The 15,013-nt window shown below is 36.3% G+C and overlaps 1 protein-coding gene across 1 annotated transcript in view; it reads left to right on the top strand.

Moving 5' to 3' along the window:
• Positions 1 to 15,013, top strand: part of PDE1A (phosphodiesterase 1A) — a 144,888-nt gene that overhangs the window by 84,680 nt on the left and 45,195 nt on the right. The window contains exon 2 of the mRNA XM_041403755.1: positions 6,108 to 6,221. Coding sequence (XP_041259689.1) covers positions 6,108 to 6,221 — 114 coding nt within the window. The remainder of the gene's footprint in view (positions 1 to 6,107; positions 6,222 to 15,013) is intronic.

The following is a 15,013-nucleotide window of genomic DNA, read 5'->3' as shown; positions in this document are numbered from 1 at the left end:
TTCCTGTGCATAAGCTCAGACAGAGCAGTGGCTGAGAAGTGAGTTTGTAAGACAGATTTGCAGCACTGAAAACACTTCCTTGTATTTCTCCACATAAGGGTTTATTGAGAGCCTCTGTAATCAGAAGAAATATCAGGTAACTGCATTTGGAGCTGCATTTTTATGATTTCAAGGAGGAGAAACACACATTAAGATCTGTGTCAAGAGCTGCCAGCTGCTTACTCCCCATTGATATGCTGGCCTTGCCTTGCTGGGCAAAATATTTCCATATCAGCTTGTTTTTTCTCTGTCATAAAGTAGAAAACCTTGAAGTAAAGCTTAGCTGTCTTGAAGTTGGGATAATTGGCCTACCTGACTGCAGGTAGGACCAGGGAAATGGGAGTGGCAGCACAAAGGGATCACTCCTGAATCTTTGCTGCCATATTGTGTATATTTCTTCAGCATCTCTGATCTATTTGAATTTGTTGGATGGAATGGTGTATTTATACAAAGATTTATTTTATATATGCACCTTCTTAATAGAAACATGTAAAATTCCAGTTATACCTATTCACATTAAAAAAATTGGAATTTGGGCAGTTCATATAGGGATTTGGAATTGTTGGATATTGACCTTTTTAAGAGCATTCATGTTTGAGTGAGGATGTAACTTCTGCCTTGGAAAGCTGAGGAACTCCTGAGTGAGTGCTTTCTACAGGTGAAACTTATTCAGCTGATTCTTACGAGAATGACTACAGGCAGCAAAACTGGTTTGTGGTTTTAATTACAGGTAGCTTTAGAGGAAAATATTCCCCTTCTCCAAAGTTTTGAAAAGCTAGTGGTGTTTAACTATCCATATTGCCCTCCTCTTCTTTAATTTTAATTTCACATTATATATCAATCCATTTTTACTTTGTGATGTTCATTTAGAGGGTCGAATCACTTTTATAATAAAGTTGACAATAATCCACTTAATTTTATTGTTCAATATTAAATAGCCCAAACAGAACATGAAACAATTGTTTACAGAAAAAATTATCTTTTTTCTGTCCTTAGACTTTTTCACACATTGTCACAATTGTCACAGCTAGGCTTTTCTTAATTAGTCATGGGAAGATAATGATTTACAACTTGGAGTTGATCTAAACAACACAGATAATTGTTTTTACAGGACTGTGAATATGAATATCAATAATAATTTCTCTTTAATTGACAATAGCATGTGTTTATTATTTTCAAATAATTACCTATATGTTCATTCTTCAACAGTGACTTTCACTAATTTCAAAATGTAGAAGGAAGCAAGGTTAGTTTACAGTTTACTTTTTACAGTTTATTTCACTTCCCCTTTAATGGATCTGTGGCAAAAGCCAGCAAAAAACCCTTTTTTTTTTTTTTTTTTTTTTTTTTTTTTTTTTTTTTTTTTTTTTGTTCAAAGTTTCCAAAACAGTTAAGTGAAGTCCAGATGTGTAAGTTAGAAAGCTGCTTCTCTGCAAAACTCAGTGGTGAGGAAAATAAAGGCAGTTTAGGGAAAACAGGCAGAGGGTCTTTTTCTCAGGTTCAGAAGTTAACTTCAGGCTCAATTTTCCTATTCTGGTTCTTAAAGACTCTTAAGCTGGGCCTTTAGCACTGATTTATTCTCAGTGATTACTAGTAATTTATTTTACCTTGGAAATAAAAATGGCAGTTTAATCTGAATTTGAAATTGTCCAATTTGTCTGCCTATCTACTTTAAAATATCCCTTCTTAAGTAAAGTCGTCCTTGCACCTTTCTTTGTTAGCAATTCAGCCTGTGTTTAGGACAGTTATTCAGTATCTCCAAACATACTTCTCTCATTGGACTTTTCTTGGTTCCACAGAAAAGAAGACTTTCTCATGAGGACATTGCAAAAAGTCATATTTGATCACCGATTCCTCACCTATTAAAAATCTTTCTTCTTTTTCCTTTTTGTAGTAACTGAAAATGTCATAGGAAGCTTTTTGAAATAACATCATATCACAAAAGCTATCCTCAGTTAATTTGGTATAACCCCAGAAAGTTACAGTAGATTTAACAAAACTTTAGTTCAAACATGGGAGAATTTTAGTGGGGAAATTGAAAACAAGTGAGTTGTGGTTTTGATATTCTTAATCAAGAAATGCTTCCCAGTAAAATCCTTGCTTCCTCTGATTTTCCTGTGTTGCTGGGGGGGCCTCAAGGATTTTTGCCCTCAGCTGGACAGTGGCATCAGCTGCACAGAGAGGTGAGCACTGGGGACACACGGGCCCCAGTGGCATCACAGCCATATTATTGAAGAGAGATGGGAGCAGAGTGCGTTTGGATTGTCCACAAGAGTATTAATCCCACAGCACTGTTAATGATGTTTACCCAAGATGACAGAAGATGGTTCTCCACCCACTCCCTTTATTAATTGCAGATGTCTCTTTCTCCCTTGTAAACTGGGGTTTTATAAGTTTTATGATGCAGTTTTCAGGTGTCCTCAGATACATAATCCTTTTTTCATGCTTTTTATCACATTAGTTCTGCATACAATTTTCTTTGTATCTTAAACCAGTTCAAATAGTCCTTTTTTCTCTTTCACAAAATAGCTCCTCCAGTTTTTTTTCTTTGCTGTTTATTATTTCTTAGTAGCACAGTTCACAGTCTGGGTGTGAATACAATTACTTCCAGTTTTAAGTAACACTTCAGGTTTTCAAATAGTATTTCTAATGTTCATTTTCAATTTATGACAATTAAAAGAAAACAAACAAATAAAAATCCTTGCAGTACAGCTGAAGAAATAATTATTTTAAAATTACTTTTACTTGTCCTTTTCAAAAGTTTCTTTGTCTTGTGGAATGGTGGACTGTGGGTGTGTCAACACTTGTTGCTCAGTCTTATAAATTAATTCTTTGCTAAATTATTAGTTTCATTACTGAAATGTCAGCTCCTAAGCTCTGTGGCTATTCACTTTAATGCAGAAGACACTGAGTATGTTCAGACCATTCATATACTGCTATAACCCACTTAATTATGATGTATTGGAAGTCAGTTTTTCTGACTTCTGGGGAAAATTTCATTAGTGTCACGTGACACGTGTCTGATCAGTGACAAAATGGAAGGATTTTATTGCTGTGTCTAGCTTCCTAGTGGGAAGTTGTACCATAGACAGAGGCAATTTTTTCTTGGAACAGCAAAGTTTGGGCATGCAGGTTGCCACAAAGGACATTCCAGTTAGATGTTATGAAAACATGATGCACCATGAGGCTGATTGACCATTTAAACTCATTTTTCCAAGGGTTTTTGAAATCTCCATGCATTCAAAGCTTGAGTAGAAATACCTGTGAGTAATTTTGCCTAACTTTGAAGTTATACCTATCTTTGAGGTTAGCCCTGTCTTGAGCAAGAGCTTGTACCAGGTGGAGGTCCCTTCCAGCCGAAGTATCTCTTGATTCTATGATAGATCTGCACTGGGTCAGTTAAGGACTCCTGAGGACGTCTTCACAAAGTATCATGCATGAGATAAGGTCACTTGTGTCCTTCTGTGAATCTGCAATATCTTCAGAATCGCTTCAAACTTGCCTGAGCAGTGTTTCCAAATCATCTGGTGTGTTACTGCATTCTGCATTCCTCCTGGAACATGAACTATACCCACAGGGCAAGTCACACCTGTGCAGCGAGATATTGCAAGATCATTGTGGCTTAAAGGCTCCCCTAGGGGCTCATTTCCACCTACAAGCATAAAAATCATTCCAAATACCTGTCATCTGATCTAGCGCCTCAGATAATGAGGAACCAGTGGAAATAGTAGGATTTGAAGCTGTTTTAGGCTGATATTGTTCTAGCAGAGCCTGGCCCCCTGCTGTGCAGTTTTACAAATTTACTTTCATGTATTTGAAAACAAGTTTTCAAATTTATTTATGCTCCCACTTTGGAAAGTGTGATTTGGAGATGTGCTCAGTCAAATATGGAGGGAGCAGTGGAAGTGACAGAAACACCCTACAGCTATTTGCAAGCAGTGGCGCTGATGCTGCCAGACCCACCTGGGCATTTTGGCATTGGTGCTTAGGAGGGGCTGCGTGTGTGTTTGTGAGCAGTACTGAGGAGCACAAACCCGGGGAGATAAGTGTGTTGTGTTCTGGGAGATGTCTGTGAATAACCTTCTTCAGCTACAGGTAGCTGTGAAGTGGAAGAAGTGATGTACTGGAAATGTCTCCCATGCATATGGTTATTTCTGTGTAGGAGATGAGCTCTCAGAGTATTTCATCTGCCCACTTCATTTCTCTGAGAAAATTTTTTAACGCTACGTTTTCCATTCCACTGATATGCAATGCACTGTGTAAAATGCCAAGTAAATATGGTTGCATGTGCTAGGCTAATTTGAATTGAATTAAGACTTTAGAGAACTGAGGAGGTTGGTCTTAAAACTCTGTTTACTAAAATTATCTTTACACACTTGAACATGATTGTACTTAGACCAAAGAAATATGTAGAAAAACATGAAAATGGTTTTATGATAGAACTGTTCTTTCCAAGTTTATGATTTTTTTTTCAAATATCGCTTAATTTTGTTATTTATATATTTTAGTTAGGAAATAAATATTGCATGCACACAATGAAAATAATATATAGTGTATCTATATGTATGAAATATATTATTACCACAGAATCACAGAGTAAGGTCAGTTGGGACACACAAGGGTTATTGAGTCCAGTTCATGGCCCTGCACAGGACATCCCCAAGAGTCACGTCATGTGCCTGAGTGTGTTGTCCAAACACTTCTTGAACTCTGCCAGGCTTGGTGCTGGGGCTATTTCCCTGGGCAGCCAATTCCAGTGCCCAAACACTCTCTGGTTTAAGAATCTTTTTGTTATCCAACCTAAACCTCCCCTGACACAATTTCAGGCCATTCCCTTGGGTCCTGTCCCTGTCACCACAGAAGAGATCAGTGCCTGTCCCTCCTCTTTCCCTCACAAGGAAGTTGCAACTGCAGTGAGGTCTCCCCTCAGTCTTCTCTTCATGTAACATTTGCATATTTTAGATATGCTGGTGCATGCCATAAATATGATCTTTTTCTGAAGGTAGTCGTCCTAATGCTGAATAAATTTCACTGCACTTTTTATCTAAATGCTCATTTCACAATTTTTCCTGCATATATAAAAGATTATTTAATGGAAGTTATGTAACAATAATGATATATCCTTAGTTAAAGAAAACTTTATCTTACATGATTTTAAACCATAGATTATTTCTATTTAGAGATAGAGCACAGAAAGAAGGAAAATACCTATACTTTAAGCATCCATTTAGTCATACCTCTGTACTTTTACTGATAAGGTTTTCATTTCACTCCAGTGCTTTATCTACTCTGTATGGTTAAATTGAGCAGTGTCAGAAGAGTCAGCAGAGTTTAGAAAAAATCTAGTATTCAAGGAGTGTTTCTGTGGAAGTGTGTTGCTGCAGACATGAGTTAACGCATTACAAAATCCCCTTTGGGCGTATCCTTGTTTGTACTGTAAAACAAAGTCCTCAAAACTAAAAGTTTAAAGCACATTTGGGACTTATTTGGATTTTTCTACTGCTGTGGGCACTGCCTTTCCTCTGGTATAATGATGAATTTGTTATAAGCACAGACACAACAGACTTCCATATTATCTCACACTAATAAGAATACAAATTCTGCAGCAAAAACATACTAGAGGCCTAAATAAAAACTAAAGACATTTAAGTGAAGCAAAATCTGTATACTGTGGTTATAAAAATATAATTAACCACCTAAGCATGGGAAAAGTATAGTAAGACAACACACTAATTTAATTTTTATTTATTTTTTTAAAATTAGAGACTGAGGCATAATAATAATGTCACAAATTAATAGGAAATCGCTTTGATGATGGTTAAAATGTCCTCTCTGACTTTCTGGAATATAGAAGCCAATTTTTAGTACACCTTATGAATATAGCAAGCTATAAAAGCATAAAACCAGTCAGTGTTAAGTGCATTCTAAAGCCAGATTTTCTTAAACCAAGAGTAGAGATGGAGTGGTGGTCCTTGGCTCTACATTGTTTTGTTGGTTCCAATGTTTCAATTAGAAAATGAAGACACTAAACTTGATAGAATTATCACACTGATTTTTTTTTTCCACAGATTAAGATGCTTGGTAAAGCAGCTGGAGAAAGGTGACATTAATGTGGTGGACTTAAAAAAGAATATTGAATATGCAGCATCTGTGCTGGAGGCAGTTTATATTGATGAAACCAGGTAAGTCTGAGGGAAAAACGAAATGAAAGAATGTTGCAAATTGTATTTTAGAAATTTGGTCTTTGCATGCAATTGTCACTGACATGAGCTGAAGGTCTGTGCACATCAGAAGAAGCTTGTGGAGCTCTTGGGTCTTTTATGACAAAGTTAAAGCAAGTAAGTTTCCAAAGGTCAGATGTAACTGTTGTCTGGAAAGAAATGCTCACAGAAATGAGTCAGAATAGCTGGTCAGTAAATACACAAATAAATGAAAAGCTGTGATTTATTTTATAGCATTTGATGCTTAGTTTCTGTTTGTTGTTAACAGTATTACTGGCAATTATGTGGGTTAATTCCAAGTAAAATAGAAGTTCTAAGAATTTGGTTTCTTGAAAGAGTTTTAAGATATGGACTGTACTAGAAATTAGCTGGATAACTTACTGGTTTTCTTTCTGCATGTTGGCCTTTCTAATTTTTTTCTAAGCAGAATGGTCTTGCAAGGATGTCTGCCCAAACTTCCTTGGTATCACTGGAGCGTGCAGTGTATGCCTCTGTGCGACATTTGAGAATTATTTCATGGACCTAACACCCTCTCTGTGCGTGTGTCCTCCCCTTGCAAATCTGCATAGCTGACCACTGGTTATTACAGAGATAAACCCCTGGTTATTCCTCCATACACCTCCCAAACACTGGGATTAAATGGGTGTAGTATTCATAGCTCCGTCTGAGCAGTAGTGCCAGTGCCAGGGAAAATAAATTGAGATTTACTTAGTTTCCAAACTGAGGCAGCTTCTGTGGAAATGAATCGTAGTGTCACAATGAGGAATCCAATCTTTCTGGCTCTGTGAGGGAATATCAAGACAAATAGCAGGCATTTCATGCTCAGAGAAAAGAGCTAACACTGACAATACATAGGCTCTGGCAGCAACAGGTGCATTGCTTCTGCTGTAAGCAAATCTTGAAATTAGCTAATTGCCCTCACAGAATTTGACAGCAAGATTATTAAACTCCCCAAAGAAAAACATATGTAATTTTATAGTGATTTGCAAGATTTTTACAGTCCTCTGTTTATTTTCTTAATCCTAGGACCACTATGTCCTCCTAATGGTGACTATTTTCAAAAATTCTACTTCAGTGTATCAATAAAGTTTTTCTTTTCTGGAGCTCAGTGCACAATGATATTAATTTATTGCATCCAGTATTTTACAGAATATTCTGACTTTTCACTGTACAACGTCAGGATATACTTGAGTCTATACTCAGACTTTGAGACTTGTTTTGCTCTTATTTATTGAATACTTGTGTTCACCAAAGAAACTTGAGAGTTTATGGACCTACCAAATTTTATTAGCATTCCTTATATAGATTTGCATTAAGCATACATTTTATGTATGTCTTTCTGTACATACATATGTATTTATGAAGTATAAATCAAATTCTGCTATAAATAGTAGTTAAAAGTGAGACTATAATGAAACCTACTTTTCTACTTTTATTCTTTTAATTTTAGTGGTTTGTGGTTCTCTATTGTACCTCTATATTGTTCCTTTTGTTTTACAGTATTGGATTTTGGTTTTAGTTTATCTTCCTTGGACTAATGTAGTCATGATGAAATTCAGAATCAATATGATGAGTTTTTTTAATCTGATGGTCTTTTTGTTAATTTTATCCTAGAAATGTAGACTGACTCTCCACATCTTAGTTGGACAATGTTATGTATGGACCCATTTTAAATTTTGACACTTCCCCATTAAAAACAATTGTAAATGCTAATCTGTAAAATTTGCAATTTACTAACAACTGTAAATTTATTGCAAGGCTGGGAAACACCGTAGTTGCCACTGGTACTTTCATAATACACTCTTTTCCATGGCAAGCTGCAAAGATAATTGTTTTAAATAACATGGCCATTATTCCGTAATCTAAGTCACTCAAAAATGTAAGCACACAAAGAAGGTCTCGAGTTCCTGGGAAGCCAATCCTTAAGGAACAAAGCAGTGTATCACTGAGTCAAATGGAGTTAGCTGAGTTAGCTTGTGTGGTTGCATTTGTCCTTGTTCCCACCAAAGAATACAGGTTCTTTGTCTTGCAAAGAGCTACTTCTATGGGAGTCGGGAGTTAATTGCACTCATTAGTAGATTAGAAAAAATAGTTTAGATCATAAGCAAAAGGGCCTGTTCCTGCTGAGCCTGAACATGCAATTTTATACATCTCAAAGTTCAAATAACTTTAGTAAGTTTCTTTACGTATGAGTTGCTGTTCAGTGTATGCAACTCTTGTGAAAATACCCATGCTTTCTGTTTTAAGTCCAGTATTGATCCCTGGATTTTGTCCTGATGAATTTATTGACCGATTGCTAAAGTATCCAAGCAGAGGAAGACCTCAGCTTCAATCATCAATCTAAAATTGTCCTGCTTGTGGTGTTCTCTTCTTCCCCACTTTTCTGGGCAACAGACCTCAATATAAGCTGAGGGAAAAGTCATTTAAATATCTCTATAGACAGGAATAACAACCTCTACAGATTAGGAATAGCAATAAACAGAGAGTTTGTTACTTGAGTCCTCTTAACACATCTTTCTGTTCTGGTAGATATTCTATGAAACAGGATAATAAAATGCTCCTGATAGTGGTCCCTCATCTACTGCTGAAGGACTTTCTGCAATTCTTCACAGGCACTGAGAAGAAAAAAACCAAAAAGAACAGTCAAAACTAAGGTCAATAAAGAGGTCCAAGTATGACATATCTCACAGCACTTGGTCAGTAATGTGGCCAAGGATCAAGGAAGAGCCTTGTCTGTTCCACAGCTCCAGCAAACCACCACTACTTAAAAAATAAATCTCTGGCATTGTTCTGGCAAAACCACTTTTCTCTTTATAAGCCTGAGGGTTTTTTCAGTGAGCAGTTCCAATTTCTTCCAGTAGAAGATGCCCATTTTTCCCCCCATATGCCATTACTTCACTTGAATTTCTTGAAAAGCCTGTATCATATTATAAAGTTGTGTGTGAACATGGAAGAACATTCAAACACGTATGTTGATGGCATATTGAATCTTTCTTTAAAGTGCAACAATCAGGTTCAAATAGCTGGAGAATTCACACAATTTAACAGAGGATGAAACCTTTTTTCAGGTCCCCTGACGTTCCCTTTGTCTGCTCCTGTGTTTCACTATAGCCATTTATCTGAGCATTTTTTGTAATTATTTGCCAATACTCATTTCCATTCTTGAGCTTTCTAAAACTCTGTGGATTGGGTTAGGGCAAAAGCAAGGAAACAAAACAACAGATTTTATTTATGAAGTTCTGAGAGTAGTCTTCTTAGAAACAGGGATAGACACTAGGGATAACCTTCCAAAATGAGGAAAAATTGGTTTGGAGCAGTGACTGTCAATATCTCTAGAAAAGGTTCTGAGCTGGTGGAAAGTTGGAAAGCCCAGACATCAGTATCAAGTAAGTGCTGCTTTTCTATGAGCTCCATTATCTGTGGCCCTAAGTCACTCAATTAGTTTGTTTAACAAGCTCCTTTTTGACTGCTGCACCTTTCAGTGCGGCACCAAATTCTTCCTTGAAAGAGATCAAACACTCTGGTAGCTGAAGCTGAGGTTCATCATCAGCTGAAAATAACCAGGAGACTCTCACAGTTCCAGCCCCTCAGCAGATTTGCTCTGTGGAAGAAGTTCAAACTTAATGGGTATTATAAATAATTCTGACGAATCTTGCAGAATTTTCTCCATTAGTACCTGCCACTTGGCTCAAGGCAATGGAAGAAGGATATTTAGAGTCAAACAGGAAGTAAATAAAGCCTGATCATTCAGTCACGACAGCTGTTCCGTTCCTTGTAAATGCAGCTCTTCATTCATGCTAACTGAAAAGAAAATAAGTAAAATAAAATCTAGATAAGAATTACAATATGAAAGGGAAAAAATGTATTCCAAATCTAAATAGTAGTAATATTAATAGTAATAATAATAAATCCTTATTGTGGAGACTACTTTTATGCTGTTCTGCATAAAATCAGAATAGTTTATTCAAATTATGTTTTATTTTTATATGCCTTAGTGTGTTAGAAAATATACTTGATTTCAGGAGGATATTTATCTGTGCAGTTGCAGTTCCATACAGGGTTTTTATTTATTTCAGATTATATAGTGCCCTTTTAATAAGGCTTTACCTACTTGAGAACTTTTGACTTAGAAGAGACTGCATGTCTGTAATGCATGAAGCAGCTCTGTATTATATAGCTGACAGGTTTTTTTAGCATCTTTGATTCAACAAGGCATAATAACAAATACAGGTTCATGAAGAAAAAGGTAATGTCATTAAGGGTGGCACTGTAGCAATATATATTTGCCTGAGAGCTCTGGAAATAATATTTCAATGACACTACAATGGCAGACACAGTTCTCTATAAAAAGCTCTTATTTAGGAAAAAAAAAAAAAGTACACGTTGTGATATGTTTAAACCTGGACTTTGTGACCGCTGTTGTAATAAACAGCTTGGACCAAACTGAATTTCCAGTGTACTATTCCAGCAATGCTCCAAATACTTCTGTGGTTTTGGGACTTAAACAGGGACAAATGCATCCTCAGATTCTGGGCAAAAAGGAAATAGTTCAAATTGCAAGATAAGGAGCTTTGTTATTTTGTCTCACCAAAAGTCTGTGGCACCCTTCAAGCACACCACAGAAATATCTGTGACAGGAATATGCACGTGTGTGCCTTTGCCATGTGAGGTCCAAGGAAGCAGGAAGGAACAAATGCTCAGCTGGATCCTGGTGCTCCCAGAGCTGTGTGTTGTGGAAGTGGGAATGGAGCTTAGCAACAGCCCAAGAAGTAAATGAAATGGTCCTGTTTCCTGGAGATTCTGAGGTGAAGGATGGTCAGTATAGCCTGTTCTTGGGCAGCTTTCAGTATGCATGTTACAAGCTGGAGAAGGCTGTTCCTGGTATTTTCAAGTTTTTCAGTACTGCAGCAGAACCCAGGTGCATGGCAGCTGCTCTGTCATAGGCTAGGAATTAATAGCTAAAAAAACACAAACCAAACCAAAAAAAAAACCCCAAAAACAAAAAAAACCACAAACCCCCAACAAAAAACTGGGATGTTACTTACTTGGTAACCCTGTGCTTTCTTTCACACTCTTCCAGCCATCAACACATGTTTAGGAGCTACATGTTTTAAATGAGAGCTAAAGTGAGTGAAGGACCCTCTCATGTTTCTTATAGTATAGAATTCTCCTGAGCTGTATTTTAGTATCAGCATTGTAAGGCTCTAAGCTGGCAGGAAACTCAGAGCAGGAAGCTGTTCCTTGATATTGCAGGACCACTGGCATTCTGTTCTCACCTGCAGCACACCAGATGGAGCTGACTCTGAGTCACAGGGTTTCACTGGCTGTAAGGAAGTGGTTATGGAAGGAATTGTGCCAATTCAGACACCAATAGCTATTCAGAGATACCAGCAGAGATGGTCACGCCGGCAAAGTGTCTTTCATGGTGCAAGGTTGAGAAACTTAAATTTTCTTATATCAAAGCGATGTACCTATTTTTAAAAACTTTTAAAAACATTTATTCTCAATCTCAATCTGAAAAGACAGATTAATTTGCTCATTTTTACATGAAGGTGAATGTTTCATTCATAGAACAGTAGGGCATTCAGTCAATGATGTAATTTATTTTGAATGATCTAGAACATAATTCTCCTGAAAATTACCATTTTGGGAAAAATCTGTGAATATTAAAGAACATAATCTGCCTAATGCCAAGGATAGAACAAGTGGAATGGGCTGCTCTATTTGGTAATTATTTACCAGATGAAAAATATGGTCTGCGATTCCTCTCTCAGCTGGCCTAGCTGGGGAGATATTTGAAGAGTCAATTATTTAAGCATGAAGTTAAATTTTAATCTTGAATACTCAGTCAGGTTTTCTGAGTGTGTATTGCTGTCCTCCATAGCCAACCCATGGTTAAATGTACTTTGCCTGAACAAAAAAATGTACCATTTGAAGTGAATCATTCAGTTTATCCACTAAGGGAATCTACAATTGATACTTTTGCAAAAGCTGCTATTGAGAAAAAGCTTATTGTGTTGAGATTAATTCAGTACATTCCACCCTTATAAAAGCTTAAAATAAGCCTTTGAAATCTTTTGTACTAAGCTAACGTGGTTTGCTTTTGGGGTTTTTTGTGGTTTTTTTTGAGAGGAAAGTTTACAAGAGCATTCAAGTTGTATAAAAAAATGCATTTAAAATCACTGAAAAGCTATTAAATTCTGACTAAGCTTCTCAGTTGAGTTAAGCTATTTAATAAATGGCCAGCATCCCTTTTCCAAAATTATTGAATTTTTCTGTTTCAAGGTTTTTGCTGTTAATTTATTTCTAAGTCATGCCCTGAATTAGTGCTTGCCCTATAGAACTCCCAGTACACTATATCAAAGAGAAAGGAAAGGAAAAAGAATAGAAAAGACACTGTCTCACATCTGTACTCTGAAAAATGATATTTTTTAATCATGGTTATCCTGAGCCAAACCATAAGATTGATGTTAGCCTTTGGTGGTATCTCTGCATTTCTGAATAGGCAGTACATATCAACAAGTGAAAATTTCATTAACAGTGGTCCTTCCTACATTGCTTCTCTTCTGTTGTAATTCCTGTATTTATTCCAAATTATTTTCTGTTTATTTTAATTAATTCTTCATATGTGGACAATTCTTCTAAGAATGTGCTAATTTTGTGACTGCAACATGTTGGTAAAATCAAAATTTCCTTTGGAAAGACCTTTATGTACTAAAAATGTCCCTCATTCATTTTTGCAGTTTGTTTATCCTTATTTGGAGTCCAGAGAACCTTTTAGTGGATGTAAGAGGAAGTTGTAATGGACTATTGAGGATGGAAATATTGATTGAATATATTGAATCATGCTTATTCTGGAAGATAGGGAGATAATAGAACTAAATAATTGGTAAAAATGAGAACTGACTATTTATACTGTAAACTCTTCTGCATTCTAGACTTAGGAGAGGTCTAGAATTCACTCTTAAGGGTTTGATTAATTTACTAATTGGCAAAGAACTAGTACAACCTTTTCAAGCTCTTCTCTGGAAATCTTCCACTACCTCTGTTAGGTGGTATGACTGATCAACAAAGATGGAAATTTTTTCCCCATAGCCATTATCTAATTTTAATTTTTTTCATTTTCTTTTCTTTCTTCTCCTCCGTAGTATATCTGATATATTCCTAAGGGAAAAGAAATACACTTCTGACTAGTGCATTACTATATTTAAAATTCTGATTAAATGAAAAGAGAGCTAGAAATTATCACTACTTGAATTTTGAAAAATTATTCTTGGCAAAAAACACAGTACTGCGACAAGAAGATCAGGTTATTAGTTACTATGACTGCAGTATTAATTGATTGCTAAGCTGAAATGCCAAGGGCCATGTCTTACTTATTCCCACAACTGTCAATGAAAGTTCTACTCATGGAATGAATAGAATTAAATAACCCAAGCCTCCCCCTCTCCTTCCCACGCATATCTCTTCCTCGTATTGCATCTACTTAACAGGCTGATGATATATGAGCAAAATAAGTGTATGTAACCCTGAAATTCTGATTAGGTGTTGAAAAAAAAAAGTATTTTCTGTGGCACATTTTAGTAGAGCTCTTTTTGTTGTTTTGTTTTTTAGCATTTCAGGATGTTCCTTTGCTTATGGAAGAAAAATTAAAATGTGTGCCTTGGCATCTATTATTATAATTATGTAATTCAGCTGGGATATTTGAGTTCATGCCTCCTGGTTCAATGAAATTTATCTCAGCCGAGTTTTACTTAAGACTGATTGTGGAACAACTATCTAGCTTTAAAGTGCCCACAATCTCTGATCTTCAGACTGGTTGATTTTGAGGATGAGGCAATGGGCCTTGTAGTCACTCCATTCCAAATACTCACTAAGCTAAAGGCTGTAGCCTTGTGTTTGACAGCTATAGTCACGTCTATTACTTTTTCCATTAATTTTTCCATGAAATTTTTGAACCAATGTAGCAGTTTACATGCTTTGAAATGTCACAAAATTTTATTACGGTTTACAAATTATATTTTGCAATTTATAATTACGAGTTACATTGCAAAATCTTGCAAAAAACCTCTGTAATATTTCATATGAAGTTAAGTGGTTTGAATGCGTGCCTTTATTTTGAACCTGTCATTTGATTTCATTTGATCTTCATCTTTTTTTAAAAGGCATAGAATGCTAGAATGGGTTTGAATGAGATGAATGACTAGCCTTTGTTTCCATTAGGCACCTGAAAGCAAAAATCCATTTTGAGACATTATTAATCTTATGTGGTGAGGGATCTGTAAGGTTTTGTGCTTGCAAATTAATTCTGTGTTGCGGTTGCTTTTCTAGATATTTAAGTTAGGAGCAGAGCCACTGAAACTCTCTCCCCCTGGCAAGTTGTTCAGCCATCTCTCATCAGAGAGAAGTGGCCTCATGAAAATTACAGATAAATGAACACTTATTTCAAATACTATTTTCTCTGTTCCGTCTTCATGAAGTAACTCCTGCTTAATGTCATTTACAGACTGAATAGTCTTCATACTTTAGAGATGAATGGTTAAAAAGATTAGAGAGACTGCAGTGTGTCTTGCTAGTCTTAATTTGTACTCCAGTGGCTCATATCTGCAGAGCTCAGAGCTTGATCCCAAATTTAGATCTGCATCTCATCATAGCAAAGTGATGTAGAACCCTGCTTCCTGCTGCACAGGTGATGTGGAATATCCTGGCTGCAAGCTCTGAGATAGCCTGATGCCCGTGGTCCTCTAATTGCA

The sequence above is a fragment of the Onychostruthus taczanowskii genome, unplaced genomic scaffold (genome assembly GCF_017590055.1).
Source record: "Onychostruthus taczanowskii isolate IOZ18803 unplaced genomic scaffold, ASM1759005v1 scaffold20, whole genome shotgun sequence".
NCBI classification, from domain to species: Eukaryota; Metazoa; Chordata; class Aves; order Passeriformes; family Passeridae; genus Onychostruthus; species Onychostruthus taczanowskii.
This window is presented reverse-complemented; position numbering and strand designations above follow the sequence as displayed.